Here is a 26,687-nt window from a genome sequence, read left to right on the forward strand (position 1 = left end):
CTCCAGATACATCACCTGGTGTGCTCATCAGCAGCGCTGGTTCTGTTTCTACTCCGTTCTCCCATCTGCCTAGAACCCTAGGACTACACACTCACCATCTCCTCGGCCTGCCCTCCAGCCCGTACTTCAACAGTGGATACCTGCCCCCTGGACTGAACCTGTACCAGCTTCCCCACATTCTCAGCCATCCCTGGGACGGTCCCACGGCAACCCCTCCTCTGCCTAATAGCCGGGGTTTGAGCTACAGGGGTCTGCGCACCGGAGGGGCCTGCTCAGCCCGAGCTGGAGGTTTGTGTGCCAGGGGTCTCAGCCTGTTGCTTCATTATTAGCACAGCCTTAAGCTTCATCGTCAGTACAGCCTGCCTGAGTCATTTCTTCAGCCACCAGTTACCACCACGTTGCCATCATCAGTTTAAAAGCTTGAGGCTGCCACACCACCAACAACGCAGACGCCCACCACCATCACCTAACCTGCCTGCAGATGCGACACCACCATCTTCTCCACCCTCTGCAAGGTCAATGTCAAGGTCAAATTTATTTATATAGCACATTTCCAGACAAACAATGCTGCACAAAGTGCTTAACAATATAAAAATGCCATAAGAAACTATGTAAAACAATAATAATAATAATGTAAAACAATGAAATGACAATAAGAAAATTTAAACAATAACTGAGACTATTAAATAAGACCAGAATGCTTGGATCATAGTGTGTTAAAAGTCAGGGCATAAAACTGTTTCTTTAGTAGTGATTTAAATTCATCAAGTGTTTGTGAAGATCTAATATCTAAGAGAAGACTATTCTAAAGTCTGGGACCTGCCACAGAGAAGACAGAGATTTGAGAGAAGTCTGTGGGATGTGCAGCATTAACCTTGAGTGATACCACATGGTTTTTCCTGGAGCATAAACAGAAAGGAGCTCAGACAGGTAAGAGGGGACTTGGGCGTTGAGTGACTTAAAAACACAAAGTAAAAGTTTAAATTGGATCCTGTAGGAGACAAGAAGCCAGTGTAGAGATGCTAAAAGTGGGGTTATAGGCTCTCTCTGTTTGGTACCAGTTAGCAGGTGAGTACCTGCATTTTGGACCATCTGAAGACAATGAATGGAGGCCTGGTTGAGACCAAAATACAATGAATTGCAGTAGTCCAATCTGCAAGTAAGGAAAAGGTGAATGACACGTTCGAAGACATTCGCGGGGAGGTGCGGTGTTACCTTGGCTAGCTGTCTCAACTGAAAGAAGCAGGACTGGACTACTGCACTCACCTGCTTATTCAATTTAAAAGAACCATCGAGGTAGACAAGGTAGGGTTTTTACGTGTGTTTTACAGTTGGAGGAAAGGAGGCAGAGTGCTATTGATGTGATTATTGACAATGTTGCCGAAAATGACAACATCAGTTTTGTTTTCGTTTAGCTGTAGAAAATTTGATAGATATCCACTGTTTGATGTCATCAAGGCAGCGTAATAAACGCTGACCCTGCTTTTAAAGGCAGATAAATCTAGAAATCATCAGCAAAGCAGTGGAATAAAATGTTGTAACGCGAAAAGTTGGAACCCAATGACAACAAATACAGTGCAAACAGGGCAGGACCCAAAAAAGAGCCTGGAGGTACAACATATTTAAGAGGTGCTATTTTAGAGCTATGGGCCCATATATTTAGCTTTTTTCCCCTCGCCTGTCCTGTTTGGTTCTTTTGCCATCAGAATTATTGTCTAAAGGCAAAGGAAGATGCCCAACGGATTTACTTTACCAAATCGACCAACCCAGCCTTGCCATATTGGTGTATTTGATTCACCTTTGCTTTTATTGTTTATTTTATTTTATTTTCACTTGCTACACACGGGACAGACATGACTGCGGGAAAGAAAAGGGAGAAAGAAAGAGGGAAAGAAAAACAGTGGGGAAGAGGGACAGGGATAAAGGGCAAAAAACAAAAAACAACAAGAAAACAGACAAAAAATACAAATATCAATCACCTGGACCACCTGTTGAGAAAGAAAAAAGACAAAACAAGCCAATAATAGAGCAATATAATAAACAACATCATCGCGATGATCTATGTGAATATTACAGTAAATACTAAATATTGAATATTATTGTGCAGCACGTAGGATCGACAGCGCACAGTGTGCTTTGAGGTAGGAGCCAAAAAGGGTGTAGTTCGTGTGTGTGAGCACCCGTGTGTACACCTGTGAGGATGAACGCGCTTGTATTTAAAAGGTTCCTTCATTTAATGATCTGCTAGAGGGTGTGGGGGGCCACTGCCCCGTCCACCAGGGCATGAAGCAGGTATGGAGGAGATACAGGCTCCAGACAAGTGACAAGTGACCATGGAAGACTAACGGAGGGACAACCGTGTCACTGTCCCAGAAAGAGCTGAGGAGAGTCCCAGATGAGGGGTCACAGCAGCCAAGGAGCAAAAGCCAGGGGGGGTTATAGTAATGTGCCCGTGAGCTCAGCTGGCAGCCAGCTGTGCCAGAATGAGCGGGCCCCAGGCCGAGAGGCCGAGGGCACCCCAGCCCCGAAGTGGCCCGAGTGAGCCCCAGGCTGCAGGCCCCGACAAGCAGCCACCAGGAGTGAGCCGGTGCGTACCTGGACGCCCATACCGGACACACAGAACCACCAATGCACTGATGTCTGATGGGAATCTGCCACTGGCAGGGGGAGTGTTGGGTGGGAGATAGGCCTCCATACCTTGGAGGGCCTGAGATGTCCCCAGAGAGGTAGCGTCTGATACCCGACCTGACACATAGACACAAATAAACAGGCACACACAGATACAAACATCCATTCCCACCCTCATGCTCTCATATGCAATTACTCAACACTCACCCAACGTGGAGACAGACATAAATACACATTGTACACACAATCACACTCCCCAAGCGTACTCTATACCCCAGGTCTAGGTACCCTTGCCTTGGAGGTGGAAACTGCTCGCAGGCCCAGGTGGTGTTACCCTCTTCCCTGGGGTAAAGCAGAGAAGCAGACCGCCCCGACTCCGCAGCAGCAGGGAGGCCCCACATTCCAACTCATCCTCCCAGCCAGCCCGCCCTAACAGGCAACAGAGGGGGTGTGAGAAGACTCCAAATCTGTCTTTGCCCGCTCATATGTACTGTTGATGCATTCGTGTTCTAAGGTGCATTTAAACCCAGGAGGGCATGGAGCTACCTGTCAGAGAGCAGCAGGTAAGTGCATAGACCCTCCTGATAGCCCTCAATATCTACGTGTATTTAAAGTTGACAGGTGGGCAAGAGGTGAGGTTGTACACCCTGATGGTCTTCTGGATGACGTGTAGCGTGCCCACCCCCAAGGTCCTGTATGTATGTGTTATGAGAATGTGAATGTCTAAGTTGTGAGATAAAAATTGAGGCACAGGCAGCCAGAAGGGGACAGAGGAAGGGATGCCTTCCCTGCACCCTGGTGACACACCTTTACCTCATGGCCAGGCATGTGTGGGTGATTGTGGTAGAGCAAGAAGAGGGAGGCACCTGGAGATGGGGAGGGAAGGAAGGGGCAAGTGGCCAGCACCCCCGCTGAACCTGGTAGGTACCCCCTGGTGGGTTGCAGTGTATGGTATCCATATTCTGCAACCCACCATTGCAAGGGAGCCCAGGCCCATCTGGATCGTGGCCATGTTCAGCAGCGCCGCCTGGCCCCACAGAGCCCAGGACAGCCCACCCGACCCCACCACAGAGAAAACTGCACCCAACCTGTCATCCACTCATCTTCCAGACTACACAAGACAATAGACACCAAGGCTGAGATCTTCCTCCACCTCTCCTATATCTCCCCCACCTGCAGAGTGAGTTCCTCTGCAGGTGCAGGCCAATATTAATGTAAAAAGACCTTCCCGACAAGTAGGGCAGAAACCACTGGAGGGCAGATCCTTTTAGTCCAGGATGAAACTCTAGCTGTGATTACAGGATGTCATGGTTGACCGTGTCAAAAGCTGCTGATAGGTCCAACAATAAAAGGGCAGCAGGGCTGTATTAAATTTGGTTCCTTGCATTCTTTTGGAGGCGAAGAAAGACTGGGCTCAAAGTGGTCTAACTCAAAAAATAATCTTTATTTTGCATTCCCGGGAATGGGGAGCTGTTAGGCGCTACCATGCACCCACAGCTCTGAAAAAATCACAAGATGAATCTGTATGTGTCTAGTTCGGCTACGTCACACACCCCCTCAGTTTACTCAGTTCCTCTTTCTTTGTGTCAGATTTCCAGTGCAGCTCTGCACTAAACTTCCTCTTTTCTTTACTTCTCCTTTCTAAAGTCTGTTGCCAGGGCAACAGGGGCAATATATATATTAAATACATGACAGCTGCCGGATTCCAAAGTTAAAAGAATATAATAAAAAATCCTTAAAAGTGCAGTCTCAGTGCAATTTAGTGCCATTCCTTTGATCCTGATCACGTCTCCACCGACTCTGTGCTGGGGGAGGTTTTATTGCAGATACATTCTATCTGGAAGATCTGTTTCTTGTGATGTTGCTTCCTGCTTTTATGACCCTTTTGGTGAGCAGGAAGTCATGCATACACACACACACACACACACTCACTCAAACACACACACACATTCTTGCACATGCATACAGATGTTTACACATACAGACACATATTGTCTTGTTTTAGAACCATTTGGGGGGGGTTACGGTGGGAGGTGCTTTTGCTGTGATGTGTATTGTGTGAACTATTTTCCCAATAAAAGGCAGCAAGCGGAGGCCGGATCTGGGGTCATTTTGTGGTAGATACCGATGAGGCCTCCCTTGCAAGAAAATCGATCAATCGCTGACTGTCTTGTTTTCCTCATGATGAATAAGTCCCTAAACTAGCGGGGCTTGTGGAAACACAGACCCAACAATCTTCTTCTTTTTTTACTTCAATTGCTTCTTCTACATTGTCCAACTAGTTTCTATATACTATAATAATTTCTATCTTTTCAATTGTGCCTGCTTTTTTCCTTTAACATTACCTTGATTATACCCTATAAACCTTATCTCTACTGTGTTTTATATTCATGTCTACATGACTTCTTCTTGTTGCACCATTTGCAAACTTATCAGCCTGTTCATTTCCATCTACACTCATATGTGCAGGACTGTCACATTGGTTCTGGAAGAAGATCATAATAATAATGATAATAACGTGTTATTGTTGGTGTACAACATTTTCTGTGATGTCAGATGGCTGTTTTCATGGAGAGGTCCACTGCTATAAACTTTTATTTCCAACTGCTGACTCAGTTGGAAATAAAATTAAAAATTAAATTAAATTAAATCCTTTTAATCTCCTGTACTTCCTTCAAAGAAATTGTGTCCTCAGCAAATCCACATGTCCTGAGGATGCAGGAATCTGTGTTTGAAATCCTTGGAGATAGTGTTAAAGAGAATAGGGACCCACAAAACGACAGGACACAAGAATCAAAAGGTCAAAACGGTCCACAAACATTCTCCATGGTGTTGCCAGGAGGTGGCACCACACCTAAGTTACAGTCAGCTGGGACCGCAGTCTGCAATTTTTCAGACAATAAGAAAAATGCGTTACATCTCAATACATTTTATTATTCATAGGATAAAGTAAATGTTTTTACATATTGCCTGGTTAAATGACACACATTTACGACTTACAGTAATAATATTTTCAGTGCAACATAAAAAAAATGAGGTTTGTCTCTTCATGAAGCAAAACAGACTCACATCCTGTAAGACAACAGGGACCATTGAAAACACACTGCACAATGGTAAGCTGCAACAGAAGTGGCACAGCACTGACACTGATAATTACCTCACAATGAACCGCCAAATAAACAGTAACGGGTCTGATAGTTTGACCCAGAAGGTGAACTGTTCTGACATTTTGCTTTTTCTTGTTATCAGAAGATGGGAGTAATGTTAAGTCTGTATGCTGTTTGTGGACACAGCCAGTGAAGTTTAACTTGCTAAACTTTGGCCAAAATATAAGACAACAAAGATGCACCAGTCAATTAAATGCATGAAACAAAATGGAACACAGGCTGCGATTCTGTGAAGCCTGATCTCAAGCTTTTCAAGTTTGATGCAGCATCCAGAAGAATTTTTGTTCAGATCCCCTGTTTCTCCCACTGTGTTCAAATGAACCCTGTCAGGGTAATCTCCCATTGGTCTGCCCCTTTTCTCACAGGAGGACATTTGTGGGTCTTTTGATGCCTCAATAGACGTTTGTTATGGATGAAAGACTTTCCACACTGACCACATACAAATGATTTAACTCCATAGTGGATGAGCTGATGTGATTTTAAGCCCTTCTTTTGAGTTTAAGTCTTTCCACAGTGACCACATACAAATTGTTTAGTACCAGAGTGATGAGCTGATGTGATTTTAAGTGACACATGTCAGTGAAGAATTTTCCGCAATGGCTCACAGCTGAAAGGTTTATCTCCACTGTGGATGAGCTGATGGATTTTTAACCTATCAATTCCAGTAAAAGACTTTCCACACTGATCACAGTTGAAAGCTTTAAATTCAGTGTGGACGACCTGATGTGCTTTTAAGCTGCATCTATGAGTAAAGGTCTTTCCACACTGATCACAACTGAATGGTTTCACACCGGTGTGGATCAGCTGATGTGATTTCAAGCTACCAATCTGAGTAAAGGTCTTCCCACACTGATCACAGCTCAAGCTTCTGTCCTCCCTGTTGGCGCGCTTGCGTTTTCTGGGCTGCTTCATAGCAGGAAGTCTTTTCCACAGGGATCGCCGCTGGCTCATCTTTACTTGCTGGTGCTGGATGTTTTTGGTTGATATCATCCATGTGCTGAGGTTTCGAATGGTTTCACACCGGTGTGGATCAGCTGATGTGATTTCAAGGTACCAATCTGAGTAAAAGACTTTCCACACTGATCACAGCTGAATGGTTTCACACCGGTGTGGATCAGCTGATGTGATTTCAAGTTACCATTCTGAGTAAAAGACTTTCCACACTGATCACAGCTGAATGGTTTCACACCGCTGTGGATCAGCTGATGTGATTTCAAGCTACCAACATGAGTAAAAGACTTTCCACACTGATCACAGCTGAATGGTTTCACACCGGTGTGGATCAGCTGATGTGATTTCAAGTTACACATATGAGTAAAGGTCTTTCCACACTGATCACAGCTGAATGGTTTCACACCGGTGTGGATCAGCTGATGTGATTTTAAGCTACCTATCTGAGTAAAAGACTTTCCACACTGATCACAGTTGAAAGCTTTAAATTCAGTGTGGACGACCTGATGTTGTTTTAAGCTGGATCTATGAGTAAAGGTCTTTCCACACTGATGACAGCTGAATGGTTTAACTTCGCTGTGGACAACCTGATGTTCTTTTAAGCTGGATCTATGAGTAAAGGTCTTTCCACACTGATGACAGCTGAATGGTTTCACACCGGTGTGGATCAGCTGATGTGATTTCATGTTACAAATCTGAGTAAAGGTCTTTCCACACTGATCGCAGCTGAATGGTTTCACACCGGTGTGGATCCGCTGATGTGATTTCAAGTTACCAATCTGAGTAAAGGTCTTTCCACACTGATCGCAGCTGAATGGTTTCACACCAGTGTGGATCAGCTGATGTGATTTCAAGCTACCAATCTGAGTAAAAGACTTTCCACACTGATCACAGCTGAATGGTTTCACACCGGTGTGGATCAGCTGATGTGATTTCAAGCTACCAATCTGAGTAAAAGACTTTCCACACTGATCACAGCTGAATGGTTTCACACCAGTGTGGATCAGCTGATGTGATTTCAAGTGACCAATCTGAGTAAAGGTCTTTCCACACTGATCACAGCTGAATGGTTTCACACCGGTGTGGATCAGCTGATGTGATTGTAAGCTACCAATCTGAGTAAAGGTCTTCCCACACTGATCACAGCTCAAGCTTCTGTCCTCCCTGTTGGCGCGCTTGCGTCTTCTGGGCTGCTTCATAGCAGGAAAAGTCTTTTCCACAGGGATCGCCGCTGGCTCATCTTTACTTGCTGGTGCTGGATGTTTTTGGTTGATATCATCCATGTGCTGAGGTTTCGACCTGCTTTCACTTCTTTCTCCTGTAATGACAAAGAACCCAAACAGTGACATCAGGTCTATACCTTCAGCTCATCCCCAAGTGCCCCCTCTTACCTCACAAAGATAAACAGTTTCACCATCTGCCAAACGTCTCAGGTGCCTGGGGACGCTATACTGTGGTAAATATTTGAAGTGAGCTCATTTTGCGGATAAAAGTAGTAAAAGTTCAACTTGTGAATAAAATATTGGCTTGTGTGACTTCAAAGTTTTTTAGTTTTTACTTTGTTCAAATTTGAAGAACATCACACGTACAATGTGCAGTTCAGGTTGTATGTGTGAGAGCTGTACAACCCAATCCACACTGACTCAGATTTCCCTCTGATTAACCACGAGGGTGTCACACAGTTATCAAAGTCTGCAGACACTGTCAGCTGCAATCAACACCTTTTATTATAATTCACAGATGAGTTATGTTATGATTTAATGTTGTCAGTGTTTTGTTTTATGTCATGTTTAAGGATTTTGTTCTCGGTTGTATCTCACGTTTAGTTTAGTTCAGGTTCCATGTGTCATTCTGTCTGTCTGTCTCTCAGTGTCAGGTCTGCGTTTTGGTGTAGAGTTCTCGTTTCCTGTTTTATTGTGAAGGTCTGCGTCTCATGTGAGTGTGTTCAGTTTTACCTCTGTCTCGTCTGGTTGATTATTCCCAGCTGTGTTCCCCACCTGTGTGTAATCTCCCTGTGTTTCTCTGTGTGTATTTAAGTCGCGTCTTCTGTCGACAGGGTGCTGGTCCGTCTGTGTATCCACCATGTTCCACTCGCGTGTCTGGTGTTAGTATCTCAGTTTTGTAAATAGTTGTAAATAGTCTTGTCAAGTAGCAATTGTGTATTTTGTTCACCTTGTACATATTCTTCACTGCAGCAGCCTAGTAGGCGTGAGAAGCCATTTTTGTTGATTAAGTTTTCTCCTGTTTTTTTTGTTAGAAAGTTAGGTAAGTGGATTATCTTTTGGTTGGTGTTTATTTTGTGTAGGAAAGCATAGGGATCAGTAGGGAGTTTTGTTTGTTATTTTCGGCACTGCTCACAGCTGAAGCAAATAAATGGCTGCTTAGCATTTTAGAAGACATTGTTGTTTGTGTTCTTGCTTTGGTGGAGCGTGAGTGGGCCAACTTCTTGTTGCGTTCATACACGCCTAGACAAAGAACGTAACAGTTATAATGCATCTCCACTAGAAGATGGTCCCCTGTTATCTACTTTTTCACAGGCAAGCGTGGGCGAGAGTCTACAGCAGTGGTCCCCAACCCCCGGACCGGTATTGGTCCGTGAGTCGTTTGGTACCGGGTCGCGAGAGTTGAGGCTCGGGTGTGAAATGTATGGGTTTCAGGGTTTTTTATGAGTTTTCAGCATTATTTTGTTATCGTTTTTATTGTCAACTCGGTTTTCCTAGGTCTTTTCACGTGTGTTATGAATAAATCTTCTTTTTTTAGGTACCGGTAGAGTTGGATGTCTCGAGTTGACTTTTACGTGGTCTTGGTCTCGTCTTGGTCTCAACTGACATTTTTCTTGGTCTTGTCAAAAACAATACGAAGCACATAGCACATCCTCATAAATTCCCCCTAATTTTGGTACGATCCGAGCTCAGGCACTGGGCGACTGAGCACAGCAGTTACGCATGTGAGCGAGGGGGGCGAAGCTGCTGCCTGTGAGTTTGCTGCAGACAGAGGAGAGCTTAAGTTTGACCAGGTACCAAAGCAAATCATTCGTACTGTACAAATAATGTAAATATGACCGTGTATCACCTAAGATTGATATCAAACTGATCACTTGGCCCATATTACGCTACTCGCTCTTTGAGTGAATCAACAAATGGCAAAATGAAAAGCAGATCAATAATGCTGTTTTTCTTTTTAGAGAGTCTTAGCTTACATGTGTGTTTATTCTATATTTTATTTTATTTTTTTTTGCCTGTCCCATTTGGTTCTTTAGCCGTCAGAATTGTTGTCTGAAGACCAACAAGGATACCCAATGGATTTATTTTGCCAAATGGATCATCATGGCATTGGCATATTGGTCCATTTGATCGACCTTTGTTTTTATTATTTATTTTATTTTCAGTTGTTACAGACGGAACAGACATGAGTGGAGGATAGGAAAGGGAGAAAGAAAGAGAGGAAGGAAAAGAAAAATAGAAGGGAAGAGGGATAGTGAGAAAGGGAGAAAAAAATCTCCTGGATCACCTGTTGAGAGAGAAAGAATAGAAAACAAGCAAAAAAAACAAGACAAAGCAACATAATAAACACAGCACCATCACATTAATCTAGCTAAGTGTAAACAGCAGTAAATACTAAATATTGAATGTTGTTGTGCAGCACGCAGGACAGATAGAGCACAATGTGCTTTGAAGTAGGAGCCAAGAAAGGTGTAGTTCAAGTCTATGAACAGTAAACACCCCTGTGCACACCTGTGTGGATCAGCGCGCTTGTATTCAAAAGGTTTCCCCATGTAATGGTCTGCTAGAGGGTGTAGAGGGCCATAGCCCCGTCCCCCAGGGCATGAAGCAGGCATGGAGGAGATCCAGGCCCCAGACATCCAGAGGCCCCAGAGTGCGAGAGCCCAAGGAGGACCACCGGAGGGGCATCTGTGCCACCCTCATGGGAAGGGCTGAGGAGATCCCCAGACGAGGGGTCACCCAGTAGCCACCGAGCAGAAGCCAGAGGGCGCTGTACTGGCGTGCAGAGTGAACCGAGCTGCAGGCCCAGAGGGCCGAGGGCCCCCGCGCCCCGGAAGACGCCTGACCAACCAACAGGCGCCAGGCCCCGCCAAGTAGCCACCGAGAGTGAGCTGGTACATACCTGAGCGCCCAGCCCCGGACACCAAGAACCACCAATGCACCGACCCCTGAGGGCATCAGTCACCGGCAGGGAGTGTGGTGAGGAGAGATAGGCCTCTACACTATGGAGGGCCTGGGAGTTCCCAGAGAGGTGAAGTCTAAGACCCGACCTGACATATAGACACAGACAAACAGGCACACACAGACACAAACATGCATTCCCACCCTTATGCACACATACAGTGGCTTGCAAAAGTATTCGGCCCCCTTGAACTTTTCCACATTTTGTCACATTACATCCACAAACATGAATCAATTTTATTGGAATTCCACGTGAAAGACCAACACAAAGTGGTGTACATGTGAGAAGTGGAACGAAAATCATACATGATTCCAAACATTTTTTACAAATAAATAACTGAAAAGTGGGGTGTGCGTAATTATTCAGCCCCCTGAGTCAATACTTTGTAGAACCACCTTTTGCTGCAATTACAGCTGCCAGTCTTTTAGGGTATGTCTCTACCAGCTTTGCACATCTAGAGACTGAAATTCTTGCCCATTCTTCTTTGCAAAACAGCTCCAGCTAAGTCAGATTAGATGGACAGTCTTTGTGAACAGCAGTTTTCAGATCTTGCCACAGATTCTCGATTGGATTTAGATCTGGACTTTGACTGGGCCATTCTAACACATGGATATGTTTTGTTTTAAACCATTCCATTGTTGCCCTGGCTTTATGTTTAGGGTGGTTGTCCTGCTGGAAGGTGAACCTCCGCCCCAGTCTCAAGTCTTTTGCAGACTCCAAGAGGTTTTCTTCCAAGATTGCCCTGTATTTGGCTCCATCCATCTTCCCATCAACTCTGACCAGCTTCCCTGTCCCTGCTGAAGAGAAGCACCCCCAGAGCATGATGCTGCCACCACCATATTTGACAGTGGGGATGGTGTGTTCAGAGTGATGTGCAGTGTTAGTTTTCTGCCACACATAGCGTTTTGCATTTTGGCCAAAAAGTTCCATTTTGGTCTCATCTGACCAGAGCACCTTCTTCCACATGTTTGCTGTGTCCCCCACATGGCTTGTGGCAAACTGCAAATGGGACTTCTTATGGTTTTCTGTTAACAATGGCTTTCTTCTTGCCACTCTTCCATAAAGGCCAACTTTGTGCAGTGCACGACTAATAGTTGTCCTATGGACAGATTCCCCCACCTGAGCTGTAGATCTCTGCAGCTCGTCCAGAGTCACCATGGGCCTCTTGGCTGCATTTCTGATCAGCGCTCTCCTTGTTCGGCCTATACAGGGAGTGCAGAATTATTAGGCAAGTTGTATATTTGAGGAATAATTTTATTATTGAACAACAACCATGTTCTCAATGAACCCAAAAAACTCATTAATATCAAAGCTGAATGTTTTTGGAAGTAGTTTTCAGTTTGTTTTTAGTTTTAGCTATTTTAGGGGGATATCTGTGTGTGCAGGTAACTATTACTGTGCATAATTATTAGGCAACTTAACAAAAAACAAATATATACCCATTTCAATTATTTATTTTTACCAGTGAAACCAATATAACATCTCCACATTCACAAATATACATTTCTGACATTCAAAAACAAAACAAAAACAAATCAGCGACCAATATAGCCACCTTTCTTTGCAAGGACACTCAAAAGCCTGCCATCCATGGATTCTGTCAGTGTTTTGATCTGTTCACCATCAACATTGCGTGCAGCAGCAACCACAGCCTCCTAGACACTGTTCAGAGAGGTGTACTGTTTTCCCTCCTTGTAAATCTCACATTTGATGATGGACCACAGGTTCTCAATGGGGTTCAGATCAGGTGAACAAGGAGGCCATGTCATTAGTTTTTCTTCTTTTATACCCTTTCTTGCCAGCCACGCTGTGGAGTACTTGGACGCGTGTGATGGAGCATTGTCCTGCATGAAAATCATGTTTTTCTTGAAGGATGCAGACTTCTTCCTGTACCACTGCTTGAAGAAGGTGTCTTCCAGAAACTGGCAGTAGGACTGGGAGTTGAGCTTGACTCCATCCTCAACCCGAAAAGGCCCCACAAGCTCATCTTTGATGATACCAGCCCAAACCAGTACTCCACCTCCACCTTGCTGGCGTCTGAGTCGGACTGGAGCTCTCTGCCCTTTACCAATCCAGCCACGGGCCCATCCATCTGGCCCATCAAGACTCACTCTCATTTCATCAGTCCATAAAACCTTAGAAAAATCAGTCTTGAGATATTTCTTGGCCCAGTCTTGACGTTTCAGCTTGTGTGTCTTGTTCAGTGGTGGTCGTCTTTCAGCCTTTCTTACCTTGGCCATGTCTCTGAGTATTGCACACCTTGTGCTTTTGGGCACTCCAGTGATGTTGCAGCTCTGAAATATGGCCAGACTGGTGGCAAGTGGCATCTTCGCAGCTGCACGCTTGACTTTTCTCAGTTCATGGGCAGTTATTTTGCGCCTTGGTTTTTCCACACGCTTCTTGCGACCCTGTTGACTATTTTGAATGAAACGCTTGATTGTTCGATGATCACGCTTCAGAAGCTTTGCAATTTTAAGACTGCTGCATCCCTCTGCAAGATATCTCACTATTTTTGACTTTTCTGAGCCTGTCAAGTCCTTCTTTTGACCCATTTTGCCAAAGGAAAGGAAGTTGCCTAATAATTATGCACACCTGATATAGGGTGTTGATGTCATTAGACCACACCCCTTCTCATTACAGAGATGCACATCACCTAATATGCTTAATTGGTAGTAGGCTTTCGAGCCTATACAGCTTGGAGTACGACAACATGCATGAAGAGGATGATGTGGACAAAATACTCATTTGCCTAATAATTCTGCACTCCCTGTAAGTTTAGGTGGATGGCCTTGTCTTGGTAGGTTTACAGTTGTGCCATACTCCTTCCATTTCTGAATGATCGCTTGAACAGTGCTCCGTGGGATGTTCAAGGCTTGGGAAATCTTTTTGTAGCCTAAGCCTGCTTTAAATTTCTCAATAACTTTATCCCTGACCTGTCTGGTGTGTTCTTTGGACTTCATGGTGTTGTTGCTCCCAATATTCTCTTACACAACCTCTGAGGCCGTCACAGAGCAGTTGTGGAGCTGTTTTGCAAAGAAGAATGGGCAAGAATTTCAGTCTCTCGATGTGCAAAGCTGGTAGAGACATACCCTAAAAGACTGGCAGCTGTTAATTGCAGCAAAAGGTGGTTCTACAAAGTATTGACTCAGGGGGCTGAATAATTACGCACACCCCACTTTTCAGTTATCTATTTGTAAAAAAATGTTTGGAATCATGTATGATTTTCGTTCCACTTCTCACATGTACACCACTTTGTATTGTTCTTTCACGTGGAATTCCAATAAAATTGATTCATGTTTGTGGCTGTAATGTGACAAAATGTGGAAAAGTTCAAGGGGGCCGAATACTTTTGCAAGCCACTGTATACACACACTCAGCACTCACCCAACGTAAGGATTGACATAAATGGACATGTACACACAATCACACTCCCCAAACACACTCTATACCCCGGGTCCAGGTACCTTTGCCCCCAGAGGGGGAAATGGCACCCAGACCCAAGAGATGTTACCCTTTCCCCCGCGGTGGAGGCAAGCAGACCGCCCCAGGCTCCGCAGCAGCAGGGAGACCAATCGGAAAGCCAACACCTCCTCCCAGCCCCCCTGCCCCGATGGCTAGTAGAAAATGGGGGTGTGTGAAGACCCCATACCTCCTTCCTCCCGCTCATGTGTAGTGTTGCTGCGTGTTGCTCTAAAGTGCATTTAAAACAAGGGAGGGAATGGTGCTGCTGCCAGAGAGCAGCAGGTGTTAGCACAGCCCCTCCCGAGAACCCTCAATGTCTACATGGATTTAAAATTGAGAGGTGGGCACCGGCGCCAGAGGTAGGTTTGAATACACAGACTGTCCACTGGACGCCGTTAACGTGCCCACCCTCAAGGCCCTATATATATGTTTGTGTTATGAGAATGTATGTAATCTGGATGTCTAAGTTATGGAATAAAATTGAGGCACAGGTGGCCAGAAGGGGACGGGGGGCGTCCCCTTCTGGCGACATGCCCCTCCCTAGGGCCAGCTCCCCCGCTGACCCCAGTAGGCACCCCCGTCCTCTGGTACCCACCAAGGTAAGGGACTCCAGGCCCATCCAGACCGGGGCCTATGGCAGCAGCACCGCCAAGCCCCACAGAAACCGGGGCAGCCCACCCTACCCCACCGCAGAGGAAACTGTACCCACCCCAACATTCAATCATCTCCCAGACTACACAAGACAACAGACCCCCAGGTTAGGTTTATTCTCCACCTCTTCTATGTCTCTCCCTCACCTGCAGAGTGGACTCCTGCAAGGATGGAACAACCTCCCTGCCAGTTGAAGAGCCCCCCAGTTAGGCCAATGCACCAGAGGCCCCCTGCGCCAGGGCTGAGCCCCCGTGCACCCACCCGCCCACAACCTTGGCAACACAACGACGAGGACCGAAGCCCCCAAGGTCCAGCCAAAGCTCCAGCACGGAGGCGAAGCACCCCCGAACCCCAAGCGCCCACGCCTGCCCCGGATCCAATCGGGGCAGCCAGGCCACCAGGCCAGTAACCTACGTCCGCTAGCACAGACCATCCTCCAGTCCAGCTGCACGCAGCCACGAGGAGAACACCCTCTAAGAGCGACCAGAGCCACTAACCAGGTTATGAACACAACCCCCGGGTTAAGCCCTCCAGAGATAACGTCTCTAGGGGTCTACCAGGCGCCCTAAGCCCGTCCCAACCTCCACATCAACCACAATAGCTAAGGCGGGACCAAACCATGACCCCCCACCCCCGCTAGGTGATGGAGCCAATCAAAGGAGCCCAGAGGGATTGATCTAATGTGATGGCAGAGGCTGTATCGAGACTAATGTGATCTATTAGATCAGTGGTTCCCAAACTTTTTTTGCTGGGCCCCCCTTGTTTTACAAGAAAAATGTTCGCGCCCCCCCACCCGCCGCGCGTGCACGCGCGCACGCACATGCACGCACATGCACGCACATGCACACACACACGCACACGTCCTCCAACCACACACACCCATATTTTGCTCCATTGCAGTTTATTTCACACCTCAAACATTTAGTAAACAATTAAGCAAATACAAGTAATCTGCAATAAATTACAGGTAGTAATAAAATAAACTCCTAACTCTTTTACGCTGCGTCCGCATCTACACGGGTATTTTTGAAAACGCAGCTGTGTCGTCCACACGTAAACGGCGTTTCAAATCACCGAGAACGGAGATTTTTTAAAACTCCTTTTTTGCGTTTACGTGTGGACAAAGGTATGTGCCTTTTTTCACGTCACGCTGTGCGCCACATTATTGTTTACATGAGATGAATTGCAAAATGGAGGATCGAGACAAAATACTGTTAATCTGACTATCTTCGGTTTTTACATGCTTACATATACACACGCAGTTACTGTCCCTCCATTTAGAAAGCCAGAGGCGTCACGATGTGATTATTTTACATGTAGTTGTTTTTTTCCCTGTGTAATTATATTCAACATTGCTATCAATACATTCTTCAATCCCTCTGAAAAATGGGTTCAAAAGCATAAACAACTGTGGGATACTGTTTGTCCGTGATTTGAACCGGGGAACAAATTGTGGCAGGATGAGCCCAATGTTCCCTCTAATTTTTCATGTGTCTGAGCGAACACACAAACTCCCTGAGCGATCCCTTGGACCACTGTGAGCGACATCAGACGTGTGCACTGTGGTCACGCCAGCATCTAATCCATCCAAGTTACATGGTTTATTAAAATCAAATCCAATTACAGCATTTACATTTATGTTAGACTACCTTTAATTAACTACTTTAGCCCATTTACAATGAAAATTTAAAAAAAAAAAATCTAGCCATTGGCCTGTGTAGTATGTTAACACTATTGGAAGTAAAAATATTTTGAACTCCAATTTCGAAAACACAACTTTCTTTCTTTTTTCCTTTCTTTTTAAAAAAAAAATAAAAGCTCTGACTTGTATTATGAGTATGAGTCTGTGGTCTGGGAGAGAGTCCTGTAACTCTCTGTCTGCAAAATATAGTATATAATGACCAATGTTGGGCAATTAATTATATAGTAACTCCTTCAAAAAAGTAACTCAGTTTAGCAAACAACGTTTTTTGCAGCTATGTTTTTTAAATGCAGCCAATGCATTTTTAAATAAACATTTCAAACTATTTACAGAACAATCAGCTGTTCTGCATCAAATCTGATGCCACACAAATTATTTGTGCCACTCCAAAAAATAATTTCTGTCCACTATGAGATAAAGGAGAACAACAGCCTGATACCTGCAGGCCTGACAACAGGAGATGTATCACTCCTGTAACACCTGTAACATTCAGCAGTCGCCTCATTGTTCTGACACACACAACAAAACTATTGACTACTCTACACACTAACTACACAAGATTTGCGCTAAACGTCGCAAATCTCTCACATCTCAAAACCGTCACTCCTAAAACTTCACCCCGTTTCTTAACAACTAGATGCCACGTTGCCATATCATTTTTTGATTGGTCGACATGGTACTTTTTTCAACCAATAGGAAAGAGTGGGGTTTTTTTTGGTTTTGTCTTTGCTCACAGGCAGAGAGTGCTTTCGAGCGTTTTTTCTTATAAAACGTTTGGTCCCGCAGTAAATATAAACAAAGATAGTATTCAGGAAGAAAACCAAACATTGCAGATATTTTTATCATAACTCTGGTTTTACGTGCCCTATCAACACAATTTAAAAACTGGTATAAAGTCCACACTTTTCCCGTCAGTTGTTCCGTCTGTCCTGCTCACATCTCCAATGGTTGTACACGTTGTCATTAACGTGGCTTCACTCCACATCAGCCACGCCGCTTTGCTAGCTAAAACACCGGTGTCGGCACATAAGGGCGCTGTCATAGCCTGTCAACGACGTTGATTAGCTGCGTATATACGAATGTGAATTGCATTATTTGCTGGACTATGGGATAAGGTGGCATCGTTCTAATCCAATACAGGAGCAGCCAGTCACTTACTGACTAACACTGCAAAACAGAATTGTTAAAGTTTTAATTTTAATTTCAATTCAGGTTAGATGTGCGCAACGCAGATTTTCAGTGCGCAGAGACCGTGCCAGCAGTGCGCAATTAGCTTAGAGGGAACATTGGATGAGCCTGATGTTATTTGTATCCCACTGTAACTTTACTGTATAAAGAACATCTCAAAAATGCCAGGAGTAGTTAGTCGCTACAACAAGTGTTTGTGAACTAAAAATCATGAATGTGGGATACTATTTGTCTGTGATTTGAACAGCCCAGCGCTGCTTCTGACGAAGGGAAAACCAATTCTGCAGGGAGACCTACCTCGGCACTTGTGCAGGTGAAACCAAAGGGAAGATATTCAAAGGAGTTTGCAAAGAAAAGCGTCTGGACTTCTTTAAGTTGCTTGAAGACGTTTCACCTCTCATCCGAGAAGCTTCTTCAGTTCTAAGGTCAAATGGCCGAGAGTCCCAGATTTAAACCCAGTGGGAGTATCCCCCCCAATGAGGGACAAAGGACCCCCTGGTGATCCTCTAATCACATGCGCCAAGGTGTGAAAGCGGGTGTGGGACCTAATCAGCCAGGGTTTCGGGTGAGCCCATTGTGAAACCTGGCCCCACCTTGTCATGTGAATTCCTGAGGTCAGATGGCCCAGGATGTGAGTGGGCGTTAAGGCGTCTGGGGAGGGAACTCAAAACTGGATTATAGATGGCAGACAGTTGGTGTCGTAAACCACCGCCTCTGTTCAAAGATGGTCGCTCACAGTGGACATAGATGGCCTCTTTCACTCCTCTTTCAAACCATCTGTCCTCTCTGTCCAATATGTGAACATTGGCATCCTCAAAAGAGTGACCTTTATCCTTAAGATGCAGATGGACTGCTGAGTCTTGTCCTGTGGAGGTGGCTCTTCTATGTTGTGCCATGCGCTTGTGAAGTGGCTGTTTGGTCTCTCCAATGTAGAGGTCTGGGCATTCCTCGCTGCACTGTACAGCATACACCACGTTGTTCAGTCTGTGTTTTGGAGTTTTGTCTTTCGGGTGAACCAGTTTGTGTCTGAGTGTGTTGCTGGGTCTGAAGTACACTGGGATGTCGTGCTTGGAGAAAACTCTCCTGAGTTTCTCTGATACACCGGCTACATAGGGGATGACAATGTCATGACAGTGTGAGCAGTTGATGGAAGATGTAAAGCCCATCTTGAACATCCGATGACCTGTATAGTGCATTCTATGTAGTATTTTGTATTGTATTAATTGCAGACTGGGATTTTTAATCAATTTAAAGGTTTTTAAGCATATCTGAGACCAGAAGTTTTGGTCTAAGCTGACTGATAAATCTGCTTCCCACTTTGCAATAGGAAGGGATATTGATTCATCTATTTTAGAAAGTGTTCTGTATATTTTAGATAATAATTTGGGGGATTTAAGAGTAAGAAAATGTACCGCACTTGGTGGTGTTTGTAATTCAACTTGACTGAGGTTAAATTTCTTTTTTACTATGGATTTAATTTTTGATATTCTAAAAATCTTTTCTTGTTGATCCCATATTGTGTAACTAGTCTGTCAAATGGAATAAATTCTGTTCCCTCTAATATATGTTCTAAGTATTTAATTCCTTTACAACTCCATTCTTGAAAATTAATCATATTATTGTTTTGTAATATTTCAGGGTTATTCCAGATAGGTGTACATTTGCATGGGATTAATGAAGACTCCGTTATTTTTAGAAACTCCCACCATGCTGTCAGAGAAAAGTTGATGCTGATGCTTTTAAAGCATTCATGTCTTTTGATGTTTGAGCTGATAAATGGTAGGTCTGAAATCTCTAGATCATTGCATAGTGCCTGTTTAATATCTAGCCAGGGCTCATCTAAGAAGGTATGTTTTAACCATTCTGAGATTAACTGAAGCCTGTTGGCTAAGAAGTATTGTTGAAAATAAGGCAGATCTAATCCTCCTCTATCCTTGGTTCTTTGTAGCGTTTTTAAGCTGATACGTGGGGGTTTATCTTTCCAAAGGAATTTAGAAATATATGAATCCAGAGATCTGAACCAATCTTGTGATGGTTTGTTAGGGATCATTAAAAATAAGTAATTTATTTTTGGCAAGATCATCATTTTTATAGTGGCGACCCTTCCCAGCAGTTAATGGGAAGAACTGTAGATTTTGGCCAGTTAATTGAATAATCTGAAACTCTTGAAAACCAGTTTATTAGAGTAATTACCTCAGAAAGGTTGGTTTATGAGTTTTGCAGAAAAAGCAACACATCATCCGCATAGAGACTGATTTTATGTTCTACGTTCTTACATTTTATGCCCTTAATTGTTGTAGCCTGTCTAAATGCTGCTGATAGTGGTTTGATAAAAATTGCAAACAGTGAAGGGGAGAGTGGGCATCCCTGCCTGGTGCCCCTCAGGAGACAGAAGCTGGAGGATGTCTGGCCATACACTTTAGGGAGAAAACATAAAAACATTTTTTACTTTTAAAAATCAATTTAGAGTAAACTTGTTTTGTTTTAGATAAATAAATATTGAAATGTATTTTAAATTAGTTAAATGTCATAATAAAGAGAGAGAGAGAGCTGTCTGTTTATTTATCACTTTCATCAAATTTAGGAGTACATGTACTCTAAGTTTATTGTTAATTAATAAGAAAACTCCAGACAATTCCATTCTGAGCTGAAGAAGCTTCTGATTGGTTAGTAGAGTCCATGTGAGTAAATTGGTGGCACACCTGTGGATCCATATAAGGCAAAACACAGAGCCTGTTTCTTTGACATGGGGAAATCAAGAGATGTCAACCAAAACACCAGGAAAAGAATTGTGGAGCTCCATTAGTGAGGCTCAATTTTGAATACAATTTGGATGCCATTTGCAATTAAGAAATACAGACAATTTCTCTCTTTACTCTTACATTTTTTATATTTATCGATCTATAAAAATAAACATTTAGTCTGATTTGATGTTACAATTAAAAAAGTACCTTTTTTATCTGAAGGGTATGTAAATATCTGGTTTCAACTGTATATTTGATGATGTTGGTGTTTGGCTTGATTGTCAGCACAAAGAGGGAGACAGAACAGAGATGGAACAGGAGCAGGTGAAACGCACAAGTCAAATGGTTGTTTGCCAAAACTCTTCAGAACATGTATCTAGTAGCTAGCAGAGCTGGGGGATATGGCCTAAAATTCATATCGCGATATAATTTGAAGCATGTGCGGTAACGATATATATCACGATATATTCTTTTCTTCTGTATAACGTATTTTCCACACTATAAGGCACACTTAAAATGCTTCTATTTTCTCAAAAATCAAAAATGTGCCTTATGTATGAATTCTGGTTGTGCTCACTGACCTTGAACCGATTTTGGCGTGTAGAAATCTGTTAAAAAATGTTTTAGTACAACTTTGGTAAGCCTGCTGATGGACTGCTTGATGGATTGTCAGAGCATTACGTCTGCCGTAGTAAGGACTAATCTGGGTCCAAAACTCCATCCCCTTCAGGTCCAAAAGTCAAACGAACACTGAGAGTTAAAAACAGTCTAAATTCTTTCATCTTTAATTAAATCATCAGCATTGCTGCTTTATCAGGTGTAACAATTAAGTTTAACGGAGTTAGAAGTTAACAGGAAATTAGCTCGCTAGTTTATACCTAAACATTTCATACCATGTTCTGACTGAGAGATGTTTGAAACTAATTCAAACGTACAGCTCTGCTATCACTTCCAACATAAATTAAGACAGAAAACTAAACAGCAGTGGCGTTTGCAAGGTTACCGAAGTTGGACTACCTGGTATATAATGTTGTGCTACGTGATTGCTAGCGACACAGCTATGTTAGCATAAAATTAGCACAGTGAAGCTGGTGGATGAACGGCAACTTTTTTCCACTCGATAAAAGTTAACATGAGGGATTCTGGTGGTCAGGGACAAATGCAATCGCATAGCAGGATGCTATACACGGACCAAACTTCAGTCAGGAGAACATAATTTACAGATGATAATGGTTGTAGCCGCTGCGATACTTTCGACCAAAACAGGCGCAGCTTGATGACATCATCAACATGCGCTATCGCGATAGAGCGATATAGTCAAAATCTCTATCGTTGCCCAAATCTATATCGTTTCTATCGTATATCGTTTATATCGCCCACCCCTAGTAGCTAGTGTATCTTATTAGATAGCATTTGTTACTTTTCAAATTCTATATTTATTATGTTATGCAGGCTTGTTTGCGCAACAAGGATAAATAATTATATAAACTTTTCTGTATCTAAATAGTACTGTGTTGTATTTATCTGCAACACCTTAAAAGCCGGTCCATGAAAATATTGTCGGGCATAAACCGGTCCGTGGTGCAAAAAAGGTTGGGGACCGCTGGTCTACAGCTTTCTACCCCCAAGGACACGTAGTCTAATGTCTTTATTTTTCAGGGCCATGTCCACTTAATACTACACTATATGGTTATATGGCATTTAGTTAATATAAAGCATAGAATTGAGGCACTTCAAATAATTTCATCTCAACACCGCCTCCCTGGAGACAACGAGAAGGAGTCTCACTATCTGCCTAAAGTCTCATGGTGCCTGGGAGTGTCAGGCTACGTCCACACGCACCAGGGTATTTTTGAAAACGCATATTTTTCTATGCGTTTGCACCTTTCGTCCACACGTAAACGGCGTTCTCGGTCAATGAAAACGGAGATTTCTAAAATTGCCTGCCAGGGTGGATATTTTCCAAAACTCCGTTTTTGCATTTACGCGTGGATGAGAAAAACGGAGAAAACGCAGCGTCAAAGGTGTGCACCTTTTTTGACGTCACACCAGGGCTCGCAAAATCGCTAGCCCGACGTCCCGGGGCTAGCGATTTTTCCAGTCGGGCTACCAAAATCTATCTCAGCCCTGCCCGTCGGGCTATCATAGGAAGAAAAAATATGTGTCAATGCTTTTGCATTTTCTTTCGCAAATGTAGCTGAGTAATTATGTTATTGGCATCAATGAGCCACTGTCAATATGTGACATATTGAAATCGCGTTTGAATTTTCGCTTGTTTTTTGCTTTCACTTTCACTTTGCAATCGCACGAACTGTGTGTAGAGAGCGGCTGATTGGTGAGTGACGATTAATTGCGCACCAATTCCTCTGACATCGTCTTATCACTCATTAGCTTACTATTCAAACGTGACAAGTGAAATCTCCCACAGCAAGTTTAAACATGTGAGAGGTTGATTGCGCAGAGAATCGCTGACCGTTATGTAAGTACGTGTGTAAAAGCAGCAGGATTTACGCTGGAATTTTAGTTCTGCTGAGCCAAATAAGACAGGTCAGGGTGCAGAAGGCACAGCCAAATAAAAGCCTACCACAAAACGGAAAAGTTATGACAAATCAGACTATGAGGCAAAAAGAAAGCGCAGCTTTTTTGGTTTCATGGACAAAAGAATTTATGTGGCTGGAATATGACGAGCTAAATAACATGATGTTCTGCCGGGTGTGTCGTGAGTTTCATTTCATTTGAGTCGACAAGCGCCTTTGTAACTGGGACCAGTAATTTGAAGAAAGACCCCATCAGAACCCATGAGAAATGCAAGAAATGCATTATTGCCCAGTCTGCAATATCTTTCCCAGAACAAACAGCAATTGCAAAAAACATACTAAAAATAAACCAAGCACAAGCAGAAGTCCTGAAAAATCTTTCAAAAGCGTACTATGTTGCAAAGAGTGAACTACCATTGGCCAAATTTAGCAGTCTTTGCAAACTTCAAAAAGCAAATGGCCTCAATCTTGGTTCCACTTACCCCTTACCCTTGACTTCAGTGGAAATTTCAGATTCAGGATCTGACACAGACTGATTCATGTTCTACACAGTTCTTGCAAGTTCATAGAAATTTCTGTTCAATTAGAAACAAGTATTTGAGTTGATGACTGTGATTTTTATACAGTTGTTGTGATTTGTATTTTAACAATTTTCTGATAAATTTTTGTTTCCTTTACAATATTATACATTGTAAAGGAAAAAAAACATAAAAAATTGCTCTCTTTTTTATTCGGGCTACTTAAATTTATTTTGGGCTACCAAAAACTGAAGAGTGCCTGCCCGAAGGGCTACCAGGGATTTTGAAATTTTGCAAGCCCTGCACACTGTGCGCCACGTTTTGTTTCGGTGAAATGAATTTCTACAATACTGTTACTGTTAATTGTCCTCTCTGCAGTGTTTAAATGCTTACATATACACACACAGTTACTGTCCCTCCACACATACGACTCGGTTCTGCTTCTACGCCCCATCTTTGTTTACTATTTCCCACCGAGGCTTCTAGACTTCTGATTGGCCAACATTTCTACACGGTTAGGAATATATCACCACCTGTTGCTTTGGCATGCTCCTAGCTGCGTTTTCCTTCATTTCTGCGTTTACATGTGGACGGGATTATTTTTTAAAACGAAAACGGAAAATCTCTGTTTTCAAAAATACTCGTGTACGTGTGGACGTAGCCTCAGTCTAACTCACTCACAATACCCATCTGTGTGTGTGGAATAACCTGTAAAATACATATTTGATGTTTTCCTGTATGTAGAACAAAGTCACACAAAATGTACTATAGATATTACTAAAGTGATATTGTCAAAACATATGATCAACACATAAAATAAAGAAATGTCCATCACAAGAGTTAGCAGCTTACACAAGAAAAGACATCAGAAAGAATATGAAAGAAGAGAAGTGGAAAAGGAAAACAGAGCATTTTTAATGAGGTCATGCTGAGCCTCTTGTCCCGATTGTTTTATGTTGGGCTGAGAACAAACAACCAATACTCACATCAGGTCCAGTCAACAACAATTATGTATTAAGCACATATGTGGGAGACGTACACGATGCCACCCTCAGTGTAGTCCGGTAGATCTTAAAGTTGTCAGGGGTTGTGTGTGTAGGTGTGGAAGAGATGACCCAAACGCAGGACTCGCGGTGCAGAACGAAGAGGATTTATTGGAGCGAGTGAATGGACAAAGCAGCAACGGCAACACTGACTAGCTGACTGAAAGACTGAGAGGCTGGCTGAATAACTGAACACAGACGGGAACGACAACATAACATCAACATCAGTGACACGACACTGGACTGGTGGAACTGAGGAACATAAATACACAGGCTGAATGATGAGTGATTAGAGACGTGAGAGAACAGCTGAGCATAATGAACTAATGATAAATGGGAAGGGAGCTAGAACATAATGCACAGAGTAAGGCTAACACAATAAAACAGGAAGTAGAACATGCAGAGGATAAACAATGAACACGAACTGAAAATACCGTGTCAACGGCCCAGCAACCCTGAAAAAAAGAGGAAGCACAAGAACTTCTTTATTTAAAGGGTTGTACACACCCAAGATGCATGAGCAAGTTACATATCATGCATCAGCGACAGTTAGCTGCATCTCCTTTTTACAACACTTAGAATGCAGTTTTTAGACCCTTTCACCCCCAGCTATTTCCTGTTGTTCGTTATGAGGCCTGTGATCGTGTACGCCATATCCTGAGTACATCCTGTTCTAACCGCCCCTGTGCAGGAACGTATGCAGTTACAAGAAAAACACTTCTTTTAATGTGTTTTAGTTTAAATATTCTTTTGCTCCTTGATTGACTGACACTTATTAAAATAATGCTACATGTATATTTTCCACAATATCCATAGAGATCACCTTTATATGAAGGGAAACAGAGAGTTTATCTCAAATGATAAAACATTGACGCACTGAGGCGGACAAACAGAGAGGCTAAACAGAAGGCAGAAATCAAACCAAAATGAGCTAAGAGAGAGAGACCCTGTAGAAAATGATAAAGTTAAGCAACCAATGTAGTTATAACTGACTTACTCTGGATCTCCTCTCAGACTCAGGAGGGGGCGAGCGGGCCGGCTTTGTAGTTGGAGTCGGACCAGCAGAGACAATGGGCTCACTGACCTCCACTCCCCAAGTCAGTCACCACGAGGACAAGTTCTTTGTTTAGAGATGATTTAATCCAAGCTCACCAACAACATCACTCAGCTGTCCTCGTCAGAACTAATAAAATAAAAGCAGTTACATTTAGAGACGTCAGTTTACTAAACATAAAAATATTGCTCTTCTAGCCTCGCTCACATATTCTGTAAAGATTAAATGACTTAAATCATCACGTGGTTTACACAAACACATTGTTACCAAACTCAGCAAACAATTGCACATCCAGAAATAACTGTTTTATCTCGTTTGACATGGAAACTTAAAATTACAAAGACACACTGAACGCACCTTCCTACCAGCTGTAACCTAACAGGAGAACGTACGTTCGTCTTCGCAGCTGCAATACATACCTCACAACAAGCCGTTCATCGATTAGATTTAACACGACGCTTCTCCACAATACTTTGAAACGGGTTCTTCAAAAAGTGCCCATTTTTTAAAACGGCGGAAAGACACAGCAAAGAGCACAGTACGCACACCCCTTCTTCTTCGTCTCCTCCCCCTGCTTCTTCTTCTTCTTCTTTTTTTTAACAAACCTTTATTCAAACATCGGTACAATACAAACTAGATTTAAACAGTACTATATTAAAGGTGTTATGCTTACAAAAAATTGTATACAATAAACAAACAAATAAACATTATTCAGAACCTACAGGGGGAACCTGCTAGGGGGAAAAGTTTAACTGATTAAAGCAAAGAGTAAAGTGATTGAAGGATCTTCATTTCTTTTACACACAACCATAGTTTTTATAACTTTTGGATTAGTAGAGTTCTTAATTGAATTAAGA

The 26,687-nt window shown here is 43.2% G+C and overlaps 1 protein-coding gene across 5 annotated transcripts; it reads right to left on the minus strand.

The window, feature by feature from the left end:
- Positions 1–5,541: 5,541 nt before the first annotated feature.
- Positions 5,542–26,402, minus strand: LOC109194563 (gastrula zinc finger protein XlCGF26.1). Of its 5 annotated transcripts, none has more exons than XM_025910300.1 (4): positions 26,250–26,402; positions 25,774–25,959; positions 25,211–25,231; positions 5,542–8,064 (listed from the first exon to the last, which is right to left on the minus strand). In XM_025910300.1, the coding sequence occupies exon 4, from the start codon at positions 8,027–8,029 to the stop codon at positions 6,782–6,784; it is 1,248 nt and encodes a 415-aa protein (XP_025766085.1). In that variant the 5' UTR covers positions 8,030–8,064; positions 25,211–25,231; positions 25,774–25,959; positions 26,250–26,402; the 3' UTR covers positions 5,542–6,781. The 5 variants fall into 5 exon arrangements, 3 of the variants coding, with proteins under 3 accessions (XP_025766085.1, XP_019208476.1, XP_025766086.1); XR_003221612.1 differs by lacking the exon at positions 5,542–8,064 and adding an exon at positions 12,109–12,133; XM_019352931.2 differs by lacking the exon at positions 25,211–25,231.
- Positions 26,403–26,687: the final 285 nt, after the last annotated feature.

Source organism: Oreochromis niloticus, linkage group LG9, assembly GCF_001858045.2.
Source record: "Oreochromis niloticus isolate F11D_XX linkage group LG9, O_niloticus_UMD_NMBU, whole genome shotgun sequence".
Classification (NCBI taxonomy): Eukaryota; Metazoa; Chordata; class Actinopteri; order Cichliformes; family Cichlidae; genus Oreochromis; species Oreochromis niloticus.

Coding starts and splice junctions, on each gene's coding strand:
- LOC109194563 (XM_019352931.2), bottom strand. CDS start 8,029: ATGGATGATATCAACCAAAAACATCCAGCACCAGCAAGTAAAGATGAG.